The sequence below is a fragment of the Oryctolagus cuniculus genome, chromosome 19 (assembly GCF_964237555.1).
Source record: "Oryctolagus cuniculus chromosome 19, mOryCun1.1, whole genome shotgun sequence".
Classification (NCBI taxonomy): Eukaryota; Metazoa; Chordata; class Mammalia; order Lagomorpha; family Leporidae; genus Oryctolagus; species Oryctolagus cuniculus.
This window is the reverse complement of record NC_091450.1, coordinates 6,811,356-6,832,592: the sequence shown is the minus strand read 5'-3', so window position 1 is coordinate 6,832,592 and position 21,237 is coordinate 6,811,356. Positions and strand designations below refer to the sequence as shown.

The 21,237-nt window shown below is 52.1% G+C and overlaps 1 protein-coding gene across 1 annotated transcript; it reads right to left on the bottom strand.

The window, feature by feature from the left end:
- Positions 1 to 10,098: 10,098 nt before the first annotated feature.
- On the bottom strand, positions 10,099 to 11,768 carry LOC138847122 (zymogen granule membrane protein 16-like). The gene is made up of 3 exons (XM_070064871.1): positions 11,560 to 11,768; positions 11,285 to 11,417; positions 10,099 to 10,511 (listed from the first exon to the last, which is right to left on the bottom strand). Exons 1-3 carry the CDS (start codon positions 11,753 to 11,755, stop codon positions 10,154 to 10,156), a joined length of 687 nt encoding a protein of 228 aa, XP_069920972.1. The 5' UTR covers positions 11,756 to 11,768; the 3' UTR covers positions 10,099 to 10,153.
- Between the last annotated feature and the right edge of the window lie 9,469 nt (positions 11,769 to 21,237).

The window sequence follows — 21,237 nt, the reverse complement described above, 5'->3', positions numbered from 1 at the left end:
TGTTCCAGGGTCCAACTGTCTCTGGCCCGCCCTTGGTCTGGCTGTAGCCACGCCCTCCTTTTCCCCTCCAAGCAGAAGGTCAGCGCTCACTCTGTGTCTCCTGACACAGCCAGGACGGGGACTTTCTGAATTAGGATGGAGGATAGGCCTCAGCCTGGAGACGGCTGAATTTCCTGAACCCAGCATCAGAGCCAACACCGACAAGCTGGCCGCTGGAGTGCAGTAGGTGAGTCCTCCGCCCCTGGAGCGGCCATCCCATATGGGCACTGGTTCAAGTCCCATCTGCTCCACTTCCGATCCAGCTCTCTGCTAGTGCCCTGGGAAGGCGGTGGAAGATGGCCCAAGCACTTGAGGCCCTGCACCCCCTTGGGAGACCTGGAAGAAGCTCCAGGCTCCTGGCTCAGATTGGCCCAGCTCTGGCCATTGCGGCCATGTGGGGGAGTGAACCAGCAGATGGGATCTTTGTCACGATTCTTTGTCCACCGACACACGCCTGGCCTTTCCCAGTCACCTGAGTGTCCCAGGTTCCTAGTCCTTCAACTGACAGCTGACACATCTCTGCACCAAGATAGCTTCAACCCAGGTGCCCACTTCACTAACACTCCCTGCCACTCAATCCAGGCATCCCCTTCCCCAGACCAGATCAGATCTGAATCCCCACCGACCTCTCTTTATCTCTCTCTCTCTCTCTGCGTATTCTCTGTCTGTGTAACTCTGACCTTCAAATAAATAAATAAATCTTTATTTATTTATTTATTTATTTTTTATTTTTTGACAGGCAGAGTGGACAGTGAGAGAGAGACACAGAGAGAAAGGTCTTCCTTTGCCGTTGGTTCAGCCTCCAATGGCCGCCGTGGCCGGCGCGCTGTGGCTGGCGCACCGCGCTGATCCGATGGCAGGAGCCAGGAGCCAGGTGCTTTTCCTGGTCTCCCATGCGGGTGCAGGGCCCAAGCACCTGTGCCTTCCTCCACTGCACTCCCTGGCCACAGCAGAGAGCTGGCTTGAAAGAGGGGCAACCGGGACAGAATCCGGCGCCCCGACCGGGACTAGAACCCAGTGTGCTGGCGCCACAAGGCGGAGGATTACCCTAGTGAGCCGCAGCGCCGGCCCAATAAATAAATCTTTAAAAAAAGAATTTTGCCCCTCTTTCCTGATATTTTGATACAAAAAGAAAAAAAAAAAAAACGAAGAACAAGCAGGCAGTAAAGTTTAAAGAATGGCATGGCAAACACCTGTACAACCATATACCACTTTATGGATTCTATCACATCATGGGGACTATCTTGTACATTAGCAAGTCTAGCCAGCCAGCCAGCCTCAACCTGCCAGCCGCTTCTCAAACCATCTCTGTCTCTGAGAAGGGTGATTTGGGCTGCAAGTTGCCCCCCTCCCAAGAGACGTCATTCCAGGGAGCATGAGGGAAGCTGAGGCACTGAGGGGGTGCAGGTCCTCCTTGGGGCAGGGTGGGGCTGGGCCCTGCCCCAGACTCTCAGCCACCATGGCAGAAAGGTCCTGGAGCCCTCCCCCACCCTCTGGTCTGAGACTTCAGAGTGGGTGTCAGACTCCTTCGGCCCCGCGAGGGTGGATCTCTCCACCTCAAGCCCCGAGTCCTGATGTCTGGCGTCTCCAGGACTGGTTCTGTGACCCCTCTGAGTCAGCAGGTCTTCCAAGAAGACAGAAGCATGGAGGCCAGGGAGGGTCTGGAGTAACTAGCATCGCTTATCAGTGGCTCCTGACCCGTCGCTCAGGGCATCCCACTCCCTCCCCTCCAGCTGGCTCATCATCTGGGACTGGGGGCTCAGCCCAAATGGCAAAGGGAGTCCTGCCCTCCAGAACCGGAAGTAGGGCGGCGCACTTCCGGGAGTGCAGGTGCACCCAGGCCAGGAATGCCAAGGTGTCTCCTCTCTTCTCCTTGGCCTTCAGGTAACCTTTGACGGAACTGTCACCTCACCCAGCCACTGGGCTTGACCTTGTCCCTTGTCCTCTGTCTGCCTTTCACTGCTGATTCTCTCCCTTGATGCCTGCAGGAAATGCCCAGGACCCTTAAGACAGAGGCCCTGAAGGGGTCCCAGGGCCCGCCCGTCCTTTAAAGAGTCCACATTTGCCCATGTAGTGACTGAAGCACCAGCGCAGAGCGGGAAGGCGGTGGAACACCAAGCTCCCACCTGTCCATCTGTTCACACTAGAATTTGTAACACTATTTATTTAGGGGGCCGGTGTTGTGGCGTTGTGGGTAAAGCTGCTGGCGGCAATGCCAGCACCCCGTGTATGGGCACCAGTTCGTGTCCCGGCTGCTCCATTTCCAACCCAGCTCCCTACTAATGCGCCTGGGAAAGAGGCAGAGGATGGCCCAAGTGCTTGGACCCCAGCTCCCATGTGGGAGACCCGGATGAAGCTCCTGGTTCCTGGCTTTGGCCTGGTCCAGGCCTGTCCGTTGTGGTCATCTGGGAAGTGAAGCCAGGAATGGAAGATCTTTCTCTCTTTCTCTCTTTTCTCTCTACCACTCTTTCAAATAAGACATAAATATATTTTTTAATGGCCACCACATTGAGGATGGGACAGCCCAAAGCCAGGAGCCAGGCTTCTCTCTTAGGGTCTCAGACATGGGTGACAGGGTCCCAAATATTTGTTCCCTTGTCTGCTACCTTCCGAGGCATGTTCAAGGGAATTAGATGGGAAGCAGGTAGCTAGGACTCGAACCAGCACTTCAACTTACAGGATGCACTGCTAGAATCCAAAAGTTCTGCTTTTGAAATTTATATTTATTAAATAAAATCTTCCTCTAAAAAATAATAAAAGTAAAAAATTAAATAAATTTATGGGATGCTGGTGTAGCAGGTAGGCAGTTTAACCCGCTGTGCCACAATGCCGGTCCTCTCTTTGGCAATTTTAAAACATGTTTATTTTCTTCTCCTTGAAAGGTAGAGTGACAGGGAGAGAGAGAGAGATGGGGATCTTCCATCCACGGTTTCGCTCTCCACGTGCCCGCACAGCCAGGCCTAGGCCAGGCTGAAGCCACAAGCCAGGGACTCTCTCTGGGCTCCCACATGAGCAGCAGGGCCCAAGCACTTGTGCATCATATGCTGCCTCCCAGGATGCATTAGGGGAGCTGGAGTGGAAGTGGAGCAGCTGGGAGTCCAACCGGGAACTCTGATGTGGGATGCAGGCATCCCAAGCGGTGGCTTAATCTGTTGCCCCGAACCCCTGCCCCCTGTTTTCCATTTAACCCAGGGGCCCGGCCTACTGCCCCTGAAAATGTCAAGGACGTTGCCTTAAACTTCACCCAGCCCCAGTGCTACAGGCTATGGAAGCCCAAAGGTCTTTGTGTTTTCAGCGTTTTGCTTGGCAAAGCAGCTGTATGCAGGAGCCAGTGCCATGCTGGCTGTTTCCAAGCTCCTCCAATGAGAACTTTCCCAACCTGCATCTCCACACACCAGCTGTCTGCTGTGTCATCTATAAAATGCCCCCTGCACCCCCACACCATGGGGGAAGCAGCTTGGAACCGTCACATGCTCCTGCCTCCTTTGAGCCAATGACACAGCTCCTCTCTCAAAGGACCAGCAACACAGGTTGTGTTTTGACCAAGAGGGCAGCGGAGCTACCTAGCTCAGAGCAACCTGATCTTGTCACGTGTGACAAGGAGTTCCAGGGAGTTCTTCTCAGGACTTCGCAAAAGTGACAGCAGAAAAGGGAGGCCATGGCTTCCATGTCACTGGGTCCCTGCCTTATCCTCCCCTCCTGTGTGGCCCCGAAAACAACAAAGCAGCCTTTGCCCTCTTTTCGAGTCTTGGTGCAATCCAGACCCCATGGTGGGACTGAGCCTCCTTCACCTGTCAAAAGACAAAATACAACAAGTTTAATCAAAAAGATCCTAACTGGCTTTTGTCTGTGATTCTAGAATCAGGCTGAACACTTCTGTGTATAAAATAGGACAGGTGTTCCTGTGGACCCCCTCCTACGCCCCTTTCCTGGTCCTTGTCCTCGGTCTAAGTCCCCCCAGGTTAGGCAGGCACACACCACCCAGAAGCCTAATGCCGCTTCTCAGCTCCTCCTTTTACTGCCGGTTCGCCCGGCGAATTCACATAAGGACTGATCATGCCAGAATTCGGAAGCATGTCATTGTCCCTCACTCGAGAGAGGTGACGCTGCGCAGACACCGTGTGGGCATACGGCCTTGACCTAATGAATCAAGTAAGTCCCCCAGTAAGCACAGGACAAATATAGTGAGTCTGTGAGTGATAAGAGCCTGTCACTTCAGGCTGCTGCCTCACAGGCAACAGTTGAAACTTAGGGAGAGAGAGCTCCAACAGTGAAAACGACAATGTAGCAAACAACGCAGCAATGCCTAGACAACCACCCCCAAATATCCATGGGATGAACTTAGACGATCTCCAGGCAGTAACCAATGCGAGGTCATCCCATCCGCACCCAGTGAGGATCCCCACGTTTGTGGCAGTCCCCAGGCACCCAGGCTCTCAGGACAGCAGCTAGACCTCATCCCACCCGCTTGTTTGCCGTTAATCTCGAAGTGAACACAGAATTCAGGCCCTGGATTCCAACGCCTGTAAAAGGCTTCTGCTAACCTAGCGGCGAGGATATGCTTGTGTCTTTCCAGAGAATGCGGGACAGCCCATTTGGGTACCAGCCAGAAACATCAAGCCTACAACTGTCAGCCAACCAGAACCAGCTGAACAAGACTGAGAGTCTGCCTTGTTAGCGGATGCACCTGCCCTATCATCCAACCCTGAGAAGGTGCCCATAGCCACATCTGCTACTGCTTTATACCCCACTAGCTCTGGTCAGCCACTGAAACGGCCCACAGCCTGTGTGTCGCTCCCTTGCCCACAAAGGAACGATGTTGCTCGCAGCTTATCGGTCTTCAGTAGACTTTTATTTAAACAGGATAGAAAAAGAAACCCTTGAGCAAGGGGAGCTCCGAAAGAAAGGGGAAGCTCCCGTACCAAGTCAGAAACGGCTTATATAGTGTATCATTGCAGAAGCATGTAAGCAAGCTTAGTCCATGCGGCGGTGCTCCAGTCGGGTGCCTGATCACGCACAGTCCATGCGCTCCTGGTCCAACCATAAAGGTGATCACGCGCCTTCATCCAATCAAGCTCCTGGTCACTTAGCAGGCAACTCGGGTGCTAACAGCAAGTTTCCACCTGGTGTTTTCTCAGCCTTGGTCAGTGGGAAAAGAAGTATGGGAAGCCCCAAGGCCACAGTTGTTTTGACTCTAGCCTGGACTTATGAAACGGTCCCGATATCACAGCTCCACGGAAACCATAAGCATCCACACGACAGTAACTAATGCCAATGGTCAGCAAGCGAAGCCTTAGCATGTGCGCCCATGGCCGGCTCGTGGGTCTCCATACCTGTGTGCGGTCACGCCATTCCTGATTACCATTGTTCCTCATTCAATCCCTATCTGAGCAAGCACTCCTGTGGCCTCCCTTTTGGAGCACTGGTTAGTCAATGATGGGTAAGATCCCCTGGGAGACAACCTAAGACAGGAACAGCCATGTGCAGAGACCACATGGAAACGGGGTCTGGCCAAGAATCATGCCTCCTGTTGCTCAAAAATAAATGAAATGGAAGAAATGCGGTGGAAAGAGAAGGTCATGCCAAGATGGCCGCTAACAACGGAAACTGCCTAGCAACAGGCTGTGATTGGATGGCTTCAGGAACCACATGGCAATGGAGCCTGCCTTGGCAACAAGCTGTGATTGGATGGCTTTGGAAACTGCCTGGCAACAGGCTGTGATTGGTTAGGACATAGACCGCCCTTTGACCAGATTGACTGCCTTGGCTATTTAAGCTGCTCTACCAAATAAGTAAACGAGTCTGTGGGCTGCTCACCTCTGGCTTGCTTTCACCTGACACCTGGGGTCTGTGTGGTGACTCCATGCCTCTTTCCCTTTCACGCTCCTACTCTCAGAATGAATCCACCGCAACATCACAGTCCCCAGAGCTATGACTACCAGCTTATTTTTGTCTTCCTAGAGACACACTTCTTGAAATAGCCCTCGCCTCTGGGAATCCTCACCTCCCATTCATTCCTTAGTAAATTGCAGCCTGCTTCAGCCGATTCCTGCAGGCCACTGAAGCTGTGCTTGTCAAGATAATGGATGACCTCCTCACGGCCACCATGGAAGAAACGGAGATCTTTCTTTTTCTCCATTTCTCCTGGCCTTAGCCACTTCTTGGAATTTCTCTCTTGCCTTCTCCTTGCCTCCCATGACACTCCATTCTCTAGTTCTTTTTTCCCTATTTATTGATTTGAAATGCAGACAGAGAGAAGGAGAGAGATCTTTCGTCCATTGGTTCACTCCCCAGATGCCTACAACAGCTGGGGCTGGGCCAGCATAAAGCCAGGAGCCAGGAGCTCCATCCAAGATGGGTAGCAGGAACTCAATCACTTGAGCCATTATCAGAGGCAGGGAGCTGGACCAGAAGGAGTGTAGCCAGGACTCCAACGGGCACTGCAGTATGGGATGCAGTGTGGTGTCTTAACCTGCTGTGCCACATTAACCCCCCTTCTATAGTTCTGTAACTGCCTCCTCTTTGTACCAACCACCACTGGTGTTTCCCAGTTTGCTTCCTCCTGCCTTTCTCCTTTTCTATACCTGTTGCTTTCCTGAATGGCTTCTTCCACACCCAGCACATGAACTTCACTGTAGCACTTGAACTTCACTATTTATGTGCTGATGACCTCTGAGTCAGCTGTATTCCCAAACCTTGTTCTTTGTAACCCCAGGGGTGAACCTGAAGGGCATTATGCTAAGGGAAATCAGGCACAGAGAGACAAATACATACCACATCCCACTTACGTGTAGAATCGAAGAAATACCAACTCAGAATTTGAGAGCAGGGTGGCCGTCAGCAGGGGCCAGAGTAATGACACAGTGGGCTAAGCGGCTTCCCGTATCAGAGGCTGATCTGAGTCCCAGCTGCTCCAGTTCTGATCCAGCTTCCTGCTGATGCACCTGGGGAAGCAGTGGAGGGTGGCCTAACTGCTTGGGTCCCTGCTACCCACGTGGGAGGCCTAGATGAGATTCTAGGCTCCTGATTACAGCCTGGACCAGCCCCAGCAATTGCAGCTGTATGGGATGTAAATCAGTGGATGGAAGATCTCTCCCTGTCTCTCCCTCTCTGTCATTCCGCCTTTCAAATAAATAATCTTTACCAAAAAAAAAAAGTGTTAGTCATGAGAGGCTTGGTGGAACGCTGGATGGAGAGAGGCAAGATGTTGATCAGAGCATACAAAGTTTCAGGTGAAAGGAAGAAGCAGCCTTTAGTGATCACTAGATCTCATGGAATGGTGACTTTCGTCAGAATTGCTAAAAGTAGATCGTAAATGTTCTCACCACAAATGAGTATGTAAGGCAATGGCTTTGTTATCAGCCTGACTTAATTCTTCCTCAGGTTCACACATGAGAACATGACTCTGCTGGGCTCAAGGGAGGCTGGGGAGACAACTCACGGCCTCGGATTTTTTTTTTTTTTTTTTTTTTTTTTACTTAGGTATTCTGGAATTGGCGATGAAGGCTTTACAAACCTTACAAATATACTAAAAATCACTTGCACACTTGAAAAGGGTAAGATCTATGATATTTATAGCTCAAAAACGATTACAATGGCATAATATTCTGTGATGGAATTTGTGGTGGAATGAGAAGGCCATGCAAGGTGGCCACAGGCAACGGAGCCTGCCTGGCAACATGCTGTGATTGGATGGCTTTGGAAACTGCCTGGCAACAGGCTGTGATTGGTTAGAGCATAGACCACCAATTGACCAGATTGGCTGCCTTGGCTCTATAAGATGCTGTACCAACTGAAATAAATGAGTCTTCCAGCTGCTCGCATCTGGCCTGCTTTCACCCACACCTGGGGTCTGTGTAGTGACTCCACGCCTCTTGCCCCCACCATGCTCCTCCTCTCAGAATGGATCCACAGCAACATCTGGTGCCCACGGAATTGTTTTAAAAACATGCTAGTGGTGGGCTTATTTTTATAGTGCTTGGGGTTTTTTATTTTTATTTTTATTTTTACAAAATTACATGTCTATAACTTCTCTTTGTCTAATTGGGAAGTAATATGACTTGACATTCCCTATGACACAAAGAAATCTATGGGAAGCAATATGTTACTGCCCACCACTACCACCAAAACCAAAACTGCCAGTATTTTAGAGTCCTCGAAATTCTTCCCAAAGCCACTTTGTGTCCTCACTGACTCTATCCAGCCATCCTAATGCTTCCCCTGAATTCTAACTAACCCCTTGTACTTGGGGCAATCAAAGATGAAAATGTCTCTACTTTGGAATTTACTTCTGTAAAAACTTTATTTTCATGCTCTATGAAAGGCAGACAGAGATGTCCCATCCATTGGTTCACTCCCTAAATGTCCACGACAGGCAGGCTGGGCCAGACTGAAGCCAGGAGCCCAGAACTCAATGCAGGCCTCCCACAAGGTTGGCATTAATAGGACGCTGGACTCAAAAGTGGAGCCAGGCTGTGGAGTAGTGGGTAAAGCTGCAACCTGCAGTGCTGGCATTCTGTATGGGCGCTGGTTGGAGTCCCGGCTACTCCACTTGTGATCCAGCACTCTGCTGTGGCCTGGGAAAGCAGTAGAAGATGCTCCAAGTCCTTGGGTCCTGTATCCACGTGGGAGACCCAGAAGAAGCTCCTGGCTTTAGATCAGCCCAGCTCCGGCCGTTGTAGCCATCTGGGAGTGAACCAGCAGATGTCAAGACCTCTCTCTCTCTCTGCCTCTACCTCTCTGTAACTCTCAAATAAATATATTTTTTGAAAAAGTCTTAAAAAACAAAAGTAGAGCCAGGCCTTGAACTCAGGCACTCAGATATGGGACTCAGCCCCTAGTGGCAACTTAACCACCATACTAAGTACCTGCCCCAGAATTTCCACTTTGGCTGTGGTGTTGGCCAAGTTCACACTGTTGAAATGGTGGGTCCCTAAGGAACGACTCTCCGTTGTTGGTGGTGGTGTTTTGTTGTTGTTGTTTTGTTTTTTTTTTGTTTTTGTTTTTGTTTTTTACAGTCAGAGTGGACAGTGAGAGAGAGAGACAGACAAAAAGGTCTTCCTTTGCCGTTGGTTCACCCTCCAAAGGCAGTCGAGGCCAGTGCACTGCGGCCGGCACAACACACTAATCCAAATCAGGAGCATGCTGTTTCTCCTGATCTACGATGGGGTGCAGGGCCCAAGGTCTTGGGCCATCCTCCACTGCACTCCCTGGCCACAGCAGTGAGCTGGCCTGGAAGAGGGGCAACCGGGACAGAATCCGGCGCCCCAACCGGGACTAGAACTCAGGGTGCCAGCGCCGCAAGGCGGAGGATTAGCCTATTGAGCCACGGCGCAGGCTCCATTTTTATTTTCTGTTTGTTAGAGAGGTGGGAGTGGGGGCAGAAGCTGGAGGAGAACTCAACCGGCGCTCCGTGTGGGTGGCACTTGAACCATCCTGAACCGTCCCTGCTGCCTCCCAGGAGCCACGTCAGCAGGAAGGTGGAGTCAGGAATGAAACCCACTCGCTCTAATACGGGACATGGGTGTGTCTTAGCCACGGGCTTCTCATCTGCCTGAGCGCCAGTTCCCAGAGGGCTAAGCAAGAGCACCAGGTTAGGGGTAAAGACGAGGAAGAACTGGCCTGGGGAATGGGGTGGAGTCCTTAAGCACAAACTGGGGCGAAACTTCAGCAGGGAGATCGCATCTGGGACAGATGGGAGGACAGAGGTGCAGGCCACCCACCTGCAGCTGAGCTCCAGGGAGAGGGGACAGCCTTTGGTCAGAGAAGCCAGCCCCTTCTCAGGGGGGAGGGCCCCAGAGGCACACCTGGGGCTCGGCGGTGTGCCCCCGCTGAGCCTTCCCTTCAGAACTCCTGTTTGGACAGACATTCTCAAGAGCTAACCCCGAAAAGAGTTGGTTCAAACCAGCGTCTCCTCTCCTTGCGACGTACGGAAGAGCCCAGGATTCTCAACACCTGTCTCCCTCGTGCTCCCACTCTTAGCAGCAGGTAGCCAGAGCTGAGAGTCACACCGCCCTCCAAGAGTGGGTCCCGCCTGCACACACCCACATGCACACCAGCTTTAGCCATGTCCTTTTATTGAGCCATTTGTATGGGAATGGTGATCAGGGAGTTCTCACACCCCACCACGGGGCCCTGCCACGGAGGAGGCGGGCTCAGCAGTCGCTGGGGCAGTTTCTGGGATGGTGTCCCAGTGCAGGCCAATGGCGTTGACGAATAAGCCAGCTCGGCCACTGATGAATCGGAGCACGGCGTCCAGGTGCAAAGGGACAGCATGGAAGATTACGCCTCTGCCATTCCCAAAGGACAGGATGCGACCGTAGTTGGTGAAAAAGGTCAGGGTCTTCAGATTGTCACCGTATGACCCAGACACCGCGATCACTGACTCCCCTGGGTGCAGAAAGATCTCCTCCAGGTCTCCCAGGTTGCCACCCACGTAGTCGCTCCACACCTGGCCATAGCGCACCTGGAGACTGGGACGGGTGGGAGGGCAGGAACGGGGACACTGATTAGGTCATCAGAGTTCAGGACCGTTTGGCCTGCACGTGGAGTCCTCCAAACTGGACACTAGCATGAGCAGTCCCTGCTAGTTGCCCCAAAAGTGTAGGCCGGGTGAGCCCTGGAGGACCACACAAAGAACTTCAGCTCCTGGCCTGGCTGACAGCAGGTGCAGAGAAGGAAGGCAGCTTGCCCAGAGTCGCCCACACACAGCACATGGCAGGCCTTGAATTTGGAGTCCAGCCTCCTACGATGCCCCTCCCCCATTCCCGCACTTGTGGAAGCAAAGGGATTTTCTAACAGCTGAGTGGCTCCCTTGTGGGAGAGGGAAGAGGCTTGTCCCTGCTGTCCCAGGAGGCAGATCCAGGATCAGGGGACACAGTTTGGCTCTGCACGTGATAGAATTTTCCGACTAGCAATGGAGTGGGGACTGCTCAAGAGAGGCATTGAGCAAAGTTGCAGGGCACCCAGCAGGGATATTGGAAAGAAACTTAAAACCGCAGAAGGCGGGTGGACTTGGCTGGTCGATTCCAGGCCCCTGAGAGTTAGTGGTTATTAATGATTTGCCACCACCAGGCATATTCGGGGAGGGAGGAGTCCAAAGGGTACGGTTCTGGAAGCCGAGTCCTCTCACAGCTATCCCCATATCCTGCCTCACTAGGGACCTGTTGGTTGAGGCACAGGTGGCCCAGAGTGAAAGAGCACTTCCTGAGTTAGTAAGAGCTTGAGGAATGCGGAGGAGCCTTACCCCTCGATATTGAAGCTGTCAACCCGGACACGGATGGCTGTGATGGGCCCTTCCAGCTGGAGGCTGGAGTGGGAGAATGGCTCCCCTCTTCCACATCCGTACTCGCCACTGTAGGAGGAGGACCTGGCCTGGACTGCAGTGGAAAGAAAGGGGGGCTTGGAGGCAAGGACCTCCCAGTTCCCACCGCTCAGGGGCAGCCCTGCAAGCCTTGGCCACCAGCCGAGCAGGGGCCCCTTCCTGCCACCCCGCCCCCAGAGTCCCAGCGGCTCACTTACTGGCACTGGCAGAGGCCGAGGCACAGAGAAGGCCCAGGAGCATGAAGGTCCACATCGTGAGGCTGCAGGGGGGAAGAAGAGAGGAGGTGGGAGGTTCCTCCTTTCCCTCTGGCCTCCGGGTGGCCTGACCCTTCAGCTCCCACCTAGCCAGACCCAGGCTCAAGGTGCACAGCACTGTCCACAGCCTGCAGTGCATCCTCCAGACCTGGTGTTCCTTGGTCTGCTCCAGCAAGGTCCAGCTCTCTGCTAGTGCCCTGGGAAGGCGGTGGAAGATGGCCCAAGCACTTGAGCCCCTGCACCCCCTTGGGAGACCTGGAAGAAGCTCCAGGCTCCTGGCTCAGATTGGCCCAGCTCTGGCCATTGCGGCCATGTGGGGGAGTGAACCAGCAGATGGGATCTTTGTCACGATTCTTTGTCCACCGACACACGCCTGGCCTTTCCCAGTCACCTGAGTGTCCCAGGTTCCTAGTCCTTCAACTGACAGCTGACACATCTCTGCACCCAAGATAGCTTCAACCCAGGTGCCCACTTCACTAACACTCCCTGCCACTCAATCCAGGCATCCCCTTCCCCAGACCAGATCAGATCTGAATCCCCACCCCCTCAAAGGCAGACCCAGGAATCCCTAACACCTCTCACCTGGGAGCTTCAGGTGCAAGGTAACCCCTTAGAACCTTCCAGAACTTTTATACCAGCTCCTAGCCCTCCCTCCTGCTCTTTATCAAGGGAAGCTCACCTCCTGAGCAAACAAGGTCAACCTCTTGGCATCAGGTGTTGGGCAGGGTCTGTCCCTCTCGTAAAGCTTAGGGATGACAAGGTGGGGTCCACTCGGCTGAGTGCCAGAGCCCAGGAGGGGCAGGACAAGCTTGAGACATGGTCACCACAGCTTTCGATTAACTCATTTTATTTATTAAGTGTGGGAAGGGAGAGAGAGAGAGAGAGCAAGGTCTTCATCCACTGGTCACTCCCCACATGGTTGCAATGGCCAGAACTGAGCCGATCCGATGGATCGCTATGGAAGTTCCCCCATCTGGGGAGAGAACCATCACATGGAAGACCTCTCTCTTTATCTCTCTCTCTCTTTCGCTCTCTGCGTCTTCTTCTCTGTCTGTGTAACACTGACTTTCAAATACATAAATAAATTTTTTAAAAAAAGAATTTTTCCCCCTCTTTCCTGATATTTTGATACAAAATTAAAAAAAAAAACGAAGAAAAAAAAAAAAACGAAAAACAAGCAGGCAGTAAAGGTTAACAATGGCATGGCAAACACCCGTACAACCATATACCACTTTATGAGTTCTATCACATCATGGGGACTATCTTATAAATTAGCAAGTCTAGCCAGCCAGCCAGCCTCAACCTGCCAGCGCCTTCTCAAACCATCTCTGTCTCTGAGAAGGCTGACTTGGGCTGCAAGTTGCCCCCCTCCCAAGAGATGTCATTCCAGGGAGCATGAGGGAAGCTGAGGCACTGAGGGGGTGCAGGTGCTCCTTGGGGCAGGGTGGGGCTGGGCCCCTGCCCCAGACTCTCAGCCACCATGGCAGAAAGGTCCTGGAGCCCTCCCCCACCCTCGGGTCTGAGACTTCAGATTGGGTGTCAGACTCCTTCGGCCCCGCGAGGGTTGATCTTTCGGCCACCTCAAGCCCCGAGTCCTGTTGTCCGGCGTCTCCAGGACTGGTCCCTGTGACCCCTCTGAGTCAGCAGGTCTTCCAAGAAGACAGAAGCATGGAGGCCAGGGAGGGTCTGGAGTAACTAGCATCGCTTATCAGTGGCTCCTGACCCGTCGCTCAGGGCATCCCACTCCCTCCCCTCCAGCTGGCTCACCATCTGGGACTGGGGGCTCAGCCCAGATGGCAAAGGGAGTCCTGCCCTCCAGAGCCGGAAGTAGGGCGGCACACTTCCGGGAGCACAGGTGCACCCAGGCCAGGAATGCCAAGGTGTCTCCTCTCTTCTCCTTGGCCTTCAGGTAACCTTTGACGGAACTGTCTCCTCACCCAGCCAATGGGCTTGGCCTTGTCCCTTGTCCTCTGTCTGCCTTTCTCTGCTGATTCTCTCCCTTGATGCCTGCAGGAAACTCCCAGGACCCTTAAGACAGAGGCCCTGAAGGGGTCCCAGGGCCCCGCCCGGTCCTTTCCAGGAGTCCACATTTGCCCATGTAGTGACTGAAGCACCAGCGCAGAGCGGGAAGGCGGTGGAACACCATGCTCCACCTGTCGATCTGTTCACACTAGAATTTGTAACACTATTTATTTAGGGGGCCGGTGTTGTGGCGTTGTGGGTAAAGCTGCTGGCGGCAATGCCAGCACCCCGTGTATGGGCACCAGTTCGTGTCCCGGCTGCTCCATTTCCAACCCAGCTCCCTACTAATGCGCCTGGGAAAGAGGCAGAGGATGGCCCAAGTGCTTGGACCCCAGCTCCCATGTGGGAGACCTGGATGAAGCTCCTGGATCCTGGCTTTGGCCTGGTCCAGGCCTGTCCGTTGTGGTCATCTGGGAAGTGAAGCCAGGAATGGAAGATCTTTCTCTCTTTCTCTCTTTTCTCTCTGCCACTCTTTCAAATAAGACATAAATATATTTTTAATGGCCACCACATTGAGGATGGGACAGCCCAAAGCCAGGAGCCAGGCTTCTCTCTTAGGGTCTCAGACATGGTAACAGGGTCCCAAATATTTGTTCCCTTGTCTGCTACCTTCCGAGGCGTGTTCGAGGGAATTAGATGGGAAGCAGGTAGCTAGGACTCGAACCAGCACTTCAACTTACAGGATGCACTGCTAGAATCCAAAAGTTCTACTTTTGAAATTTATGTTTATTAAAAAAGCTTTCTATAAAAAATAATAAAAAGTAAAAATAAAATAAGTTATAGGATTCTGGTGTAGCAGGTAGGCAGTTTAACCCGCTGTGCCACAATGCCGGTCCTCTCTTTGGCAATTTAAAAACGTGTTTATTCTCTCTTTGGCAATTTTAAAACGTGTTTATTTTCTTCTCCTTGAAAGGTAGAGTGACAGGGAGAGAGAGAGAGATGGGGATCTTCCATCCACGGTTTCGCTCTCCACGTGCCCGCACAGCCAGTCCTAGGCCAGGCTGAAGCCACTAGCCAGGGACTCTATCTGGGGCTCCCACATGAGCAGCAGGGCCCAAGCACTTGTGCATCATGTGCTGCCTCCCAGGATGCATTAGGGGAGCTGGAGTGGAAATGGAGCAGCTGGGAGTCCAACCGGGAACTCTGATGTGGGATGCAGGCATCCCAAGTGGTGGCTTAATCCGTTGCCCTGAACCCCTGCCCCCTGTTTTCCATTTAACCCAGGGGCCCGGCCTACTGCCCCTGAAAATGTCAAGGACGTTGCCTTAAACTTCACCCAGCCCCAGTGCTACAGGCTATGAAAGTCCAAAGGTCTTTGTGTTTTCAGTGTTTTGCTTGGCAAAGCAGCTGTATGCAGGAGCCAGTGCCATGCTGGCCTGTTTCCAAGCTCCTCCAATCAGAACTTTCCCAACCTGCATCTCCACACACCAGCTGTCTGCTACGTCATCTATAAAATGCCCCCTGCACCCCCACACCATGGGGGAAGCAGCTTGAACCCTCACATGCTCCTGCCTCCTTTGAGCCAATGACACAGCTCCTCTCTCAAAGGATCAGCAACACAGGTTGTGTTTCAACCAAGAGGGCAGCGGAGCTACCTAGCTCAGAGCAACCTCATCTTGTCATGTGTGACAAGGAGTTCCAGGGAGTTCTTCTCAGGACTTTGCAAAAGTGATAGCAGAAAAGGGAGGCCATGGCTTCCATGTCACTGGGTCCCTGCCTTATCCTCCCCTCCTGTGTGGCCTGCAAGCGACAAAGCAGCCTTTGCCCTCTTTTCGAGTCTTGGTGCAATCCAGACCCCATGGTGGGACTGAGCCTCCTTCACCTGTCAAAAGACAAAATACAACAAGTTTAATCGAAAAGATCCTAACTGGCTTTTGTCTGTGATTCTAGAATCAGGCTGAACACTTGCGTGTATAAAATAGGACAGGTGTTCCTGTGGACCCCCTCCTACGCCCCTTTCCTGGTCCTTGCCCTCGGTCTAAGTCCCCCCAGGTTAGGCAGGCACACACCACCCAGAAGCCTAACGCCGCTTCTCAGCTCCTCCTTTTACTGTCGGTTCGCCCGGCGAATTCACATAAGGACTGATCATGCCAGAATTCAGAAGCATGTCATTGTCCCTCACTCGAGAGAGGTGACGCTCCGGAGACACCGTGTGGGCATACGGCCTTGACCTAATGAATCAAGGAAGTCCCCCACTAAGCACAGGAGAAATATAGTGAGTCTGTGAGTGATAAGAGCCTGTCACTTCAGGCTGCTGCCTCACAGGCAACAGTTGAAACTTAGGGAGAGAGCTCCAACAGTGAAAATGACAACGTAGCAAACAACGCAGCAATGCCTAGTCAGCCACCCCCAAATATCCATGGTATGAACTTAGAAGATCTCCAGGCAGTAACCAATGAGAGGTCATCCCATCCGCACCCAGTGAGGATCCCCACATTTGTGGCAGTCCCCAGGCACCCAGGCTGGCAGGACAGCTGCTAGACCCCATCCCATCCACATGTTTGCCATTAATCTTGAAGTGAACACAGAATTCAGGCCCTGGATTCCAACGCCTGTAAAAAGGTTTCTGCTAACCTAGCGGCGAGGATATGCTTGTGTCTTTCCAGAGGATGCGGGACAGCCCATTTGGGTACCAGCCAGAAACATCAAGCCTGCAACTCTCAGCCAACCAGAACCAGCTGAACATGACTGAGAGTCTGCCTTGTTAGCGGATGCACCTGCCCTATCATCCTACCCTGAGAAACTGCTCATAGCCACATCCTTTACTGTTTTATACCCCACTAGCTCTGGTCAGCCACTCAAACGGCCCACAGCCTGTGTGCAGATACGCCATTCCTGATTACCATTGTTCCTCATTCCTATCCCTATCTGAGCAAGCACTCCTGTGCCTCCCGTTTTGAGCACTGGTTAGTCAACGATGGGTAAGATCCCCTGGGAGACAACCTAAGAGAAGCACAGCCACGTGCAGAGACCACATGGAAACAGGGTCAACAATGGTCTGGCCAAGAATCATGCCTCCTGTTGCTCAAAAATAAACGAAAAGGAAGAAATGTGGTGGAAAGAGAAGGTCATGCCAAGATGGCCGCAGGCAACGGAAACTGCCTGGCAACAGGCTGTGATTGGATGGCTTCAGAAACAACATGACAATGGAGCCTGACAGACAACAGGCTATGATTGGATGGCTTGGTTTTAGAAACTGCCTGGCAGCAGGCTGTGATTGGTTAGGGCATAGACCACCCCTTGACCAGATTGGCTGCCTTGGCTCTATAAGCTGCTGTTCCAACTGAAATAAATGAGTGTTATATCTGATCGCCTTTGGCCTGCTTTCACGTGACACCTGGGGTCTGTGTGGTGACTCCATGCCTCTTGCTCCTACCACGCTCCTACTCTCAGAATGAATCCACCGCAACATCACAGTCCCCAGAGCTATGACTACCAGCTTATTTTTGTCTTCCTAGAGACACACTTCTTGAAATAGCCCTCGCCTCTGGGAATCCTCACCTCCCATTCATTCCTTAGCAAATTGCAGCCTGCTTCAGCCGATTCCTGCAGGCCACTGAAGCTGTACTTGTCAAGATAATGAATGACCTCCTCACGGCCACCATGGAAGAAACGGAGATCTTTCCTTTTCTCCATTATCGTGGCCTTAGCCACTGCTTGGAATTTCTCTCTTGCCTTCTCCTTGCCTCCCAAACCACTCCATTCTCTAGTTCTTTTTTCCCTATTTGTTGATTTGAAATGCAGACAGAGAGAAGGAGAGAGATCTTTCGTCCATTGGTTCACTCCCCAGATGCCTACAACAGCTGGGGCTGGGCCAGCATAAAGCCAGGAGCCAGGAGCTCCATCCAAGATGGGTAGCAGGAACTCAATCACTTGAGCCATTATCAGAGGCAGGGAGCTGGACCAGAAGGAGTGTAGACAGGACTCCAACGGGCACTGCAGTATGGGATGTAGCTTGGTGCCTTAACCTGCTGTGCCACATTAACCTCCCTTCTATAGTTCTGTAACTGCCTCCTCCTTGTACCAACCAACACTGGTGTTTCCCAGTTCGCTTACTCCTGCCTTTCTCCTTTTCTATACCTGTTGCTTTCCTGAATGGCTCTTCCACACCCAGCACATGAACTTCACTGTAGCACTTGAACTTCACTATTTATGTGCTGATGACCTCTGAGTCAGCTGTATTCCCAAACCCTGTCCTTTGTAATCCTAGGGGTGAACCTGAAGGCACTATGCTAAGGGAAATCAGGCACAGAGAGACAAATACATACCACATCCCACTTAGGTGTAGAATCTAAGAAATACCAACTCAGAATTTGAGAGCAGGGTGGCCGTCAGCAGGGGCCAGAGTAATGACACAGTGGGCTAAGCGGCTTCCCGTATCAGAGGCTGATCTGAGTCCCAGCTGCTCCAGTTCTGATCCAGCTTCCTGCTGATGCACCTGGGGAAGCAGTGGAGGGTGGCCTAACTGCTTGGGTCCCTGCTACCCACGTGGGAGGCCTAGATGAGATTCTAGGCTCCTGATTACAGCCTGGACCAGCCCCAGCAATTGTAGCTGTATGGGATGTAAATCAGTGGATGGAAGATCTCTCCCTGTCTCTCCCTCTCTGTCATTCCGCCTTTCAAATAATCTTTACCAAAAAAAAAAAGTGTTAGTCATGAGAGGCTTGGTGGAACACTGGATGGAGAGAGGCAAGATGTTGATCAGAGCATACAAAGTTTCAGGTGAAAGGAAGAAGCAGCCTTTAGTGATCACTAGATCTCATGGAATGGTGACTTTCGTCAGAATTGCTAAAAGTAGATCGTAAATGTTTTCACCACAAATGAGTATGTAAGGCAATGGCTTTGTTATCAGCCTGACTTAATTCTTCCTCAGGTTCACACATGAGAACATGACTCTGCTGGGCTCAAGGGAGGCTGGGGAGACAACTCACGGCCTCGGGTTGTTTTTTTTTTTTTTTTTTTTACATAGATATTCTGGAATTGGCGATGAAGGCTTTACAAACCTTACAAATATACTAAAAATCACTTGCACACTTAAAAAGGGTAAGATCTATGATATTGATAGCTCAAAAAGAATTACAATGGCATAATATTCTGTGATGGAAATTGTGGTTGAATGAGAAGGCCATGCAAGATGGCCACAGGCAACAGAAACTGCCTGGCAACAGGCTGTGATTGGATGGCTTCAGGAATGACATAGCAATGGAGCCAGCCTGGCAACATGCTGTGATTGGATGGCTTTGGAAACTGCCTGGCAACAGGCTGTGATTGGTTAGGGCATAGACCACCCCTTGACCAGATTGGCTGCTTTGGCTCTATAAGCTGCTGTACCAACTGAAATAAATGAGTCTTCCAGCTGCTCGCATCTGGACTGCTTTCACCCACACCTGGGGTCTGTGTGGTGACTCCACACCTCTTGCCCCCACCACCATCCTCCTCTCAGAATGGATCCACAGGAACATCTGGTGCCCAAGGAATTGTTATAAAAACATGCTAGTGGTGGGCTTCTTTTTATAGTGCTTGGGTTTTTTAAAATTTTTTCTAACAAAATTACATGTCTATAGCTTCTCTTTGTCTAATTGGGAAGAAATATGTCTTTGACATTCCCTATGACACAAAGAAATCTATGGGAAGCAATATGTTACTGCCCACCACTACCACCAAAACCAAAAACTGCCAGTATTTCAGAGTCCTCGAAATTCTTCCCAAAGCCACTTTACATCCAAATTGACTCTATCCAGCCATCCTAATGATTCCCCTGAATTCTATCCAACAACTTGTACTTGGGGCAATCAAAGATGAAAATGTCTCTACTTTGGAATTTACTTTTGTAAAAAATTTATTTTCATGCTCTATGAAAGGCAGACAGAGATGTCCCATCCATTGGTTCACTCCCTAAATGCCCACGACAGGCAGGCTGGGCCAGACTGAAGCCAGGAGCCCAGAACTCAATGCAGGCCTCCCACATGGTTGGCATTAATAGGAAGCTGGAATCAAATGTGGAGCCAGCTTTGGAGTAGTGGGTAAAGCTGCCGCCTGCAGTGCTGGCATTCTGTATGGGCGCTGGTTGGAGTCCCGGCTACTCCACTTGTGATCCAGCTCTCTGCTATGGCCTGGGAAAGCAGTAGAAGATGCTCCAAGTCCTTGGGTTCCTGTATCCATGTGGGAGACCCAGAAGAAGCTCCTGGCTCCTGGCTTCAGATCGGCCCAGCTCTGGCCGTTGTAGCCATCTGGGAGTGAACCAGCAGATGGAAGACATCTTTCTTTCTCTCTCTGCCACTGGCTCTGCCTCTGCCTCTCTGTAACTCTCAAATAAATACATTTTTGAAAAGTCTTAAAAAACGACAGTGGAGCCAGGCCTTGAACCCAGGCACTCAGATATGGGACTCAGCCACTAGTGGCAACTTAACCACCATACTAAGTACCTGCCCCAGAATTTCCACTTTGGCTGTGGTGTTGGCCAAGTTCACACTGTTGAAATGGTGGGTCCCTAAGGAAAGACTCTCCGATTTTTTTTTTAATTCTATTTTTTATTTTTGACAGGCAGAGTGGACAGTGAGGGAGAGAGACAGAGAGAAAGGTCTTCCTTTGCCATTGGTTCACCCTCCAATGGCAGCCGAGGCCGGTGCACTGCGGCCGGCGCACCACACGGATGCAAATCAGGAGCCTGGTGTTTCTCCTGATCTACCCTGGGGTGCAGGGCCCAAGCACTTGTGACATCCCCCACTGCAGTCCCTGGCCACAGCAGAGAGCTGGCCTGGAGGAAGGGCAACCGGTACAGAATCCGGTGCACCGACTGGGACTAGAACCTGGTGTGCCGGCGCCGCAAGGTGGAGGATTAGCCTAGTGAGCCACGGCGCCAGCCCCGTTTTTATTTTCTGTTTGTTACAGAGGTGGGAGTGGGGGCAGAAGCTGGAGGAGAACTCAACCGGCGCTCCGTGTGGGTGGCACTTAAACTGTCTTGAACTGTCCCTGCTGCCTCCCAGGAGCCACGTCAGCAGGAAGGTGGAGTCAGGAATGAAACCCACTCGCTCTAATACGGGACCTGGATGTGTCTTAGCCACGGGCTTCTCATCTGCCTGAGCGCCAGTTCCGAGAGGGCTAAGCAAGAGCACCAGGTTAGGGGTAAAGACGAGGAAGAACTGGCCTGGGGAATGGGGTGGAGTCCTTAAGCACAAACTGGGGCGAAACTTCAGCAGGGAGATCGCATCTGGGACAGATGGGAGGACAGAGGTGCAGGCCACCCACCTGCAGCTGAGCTCCAGGGAGAGGGGACAGCCTTTGGTCAGAGAAGCCCCTTCTCAGGGGGGAGGGCCCCAGAGGCACACCTGGGGCTCGGCGGTGTGCCCCCGCTGAGCCTTCCCTTCAGAACTCCTGTTTGGACAGACATTCTCAAGAGCTAACCCCGAAAAGAGTTGGTTCAAACCAGCGTCTCCTCTCCTTGCGACGTACGGAAGAGCCCAGGATTCTCAACACCTGTCTCCCTCGTGCTCCCACTCTTAGCAGCAGGTAGCCAGAGCTGAGAGTCACACCGCCCTCCAAGAGTGGGTCCCGCCTGCACACACCCACATGCACACCAGCTTTAGCCATGTCCTTTTA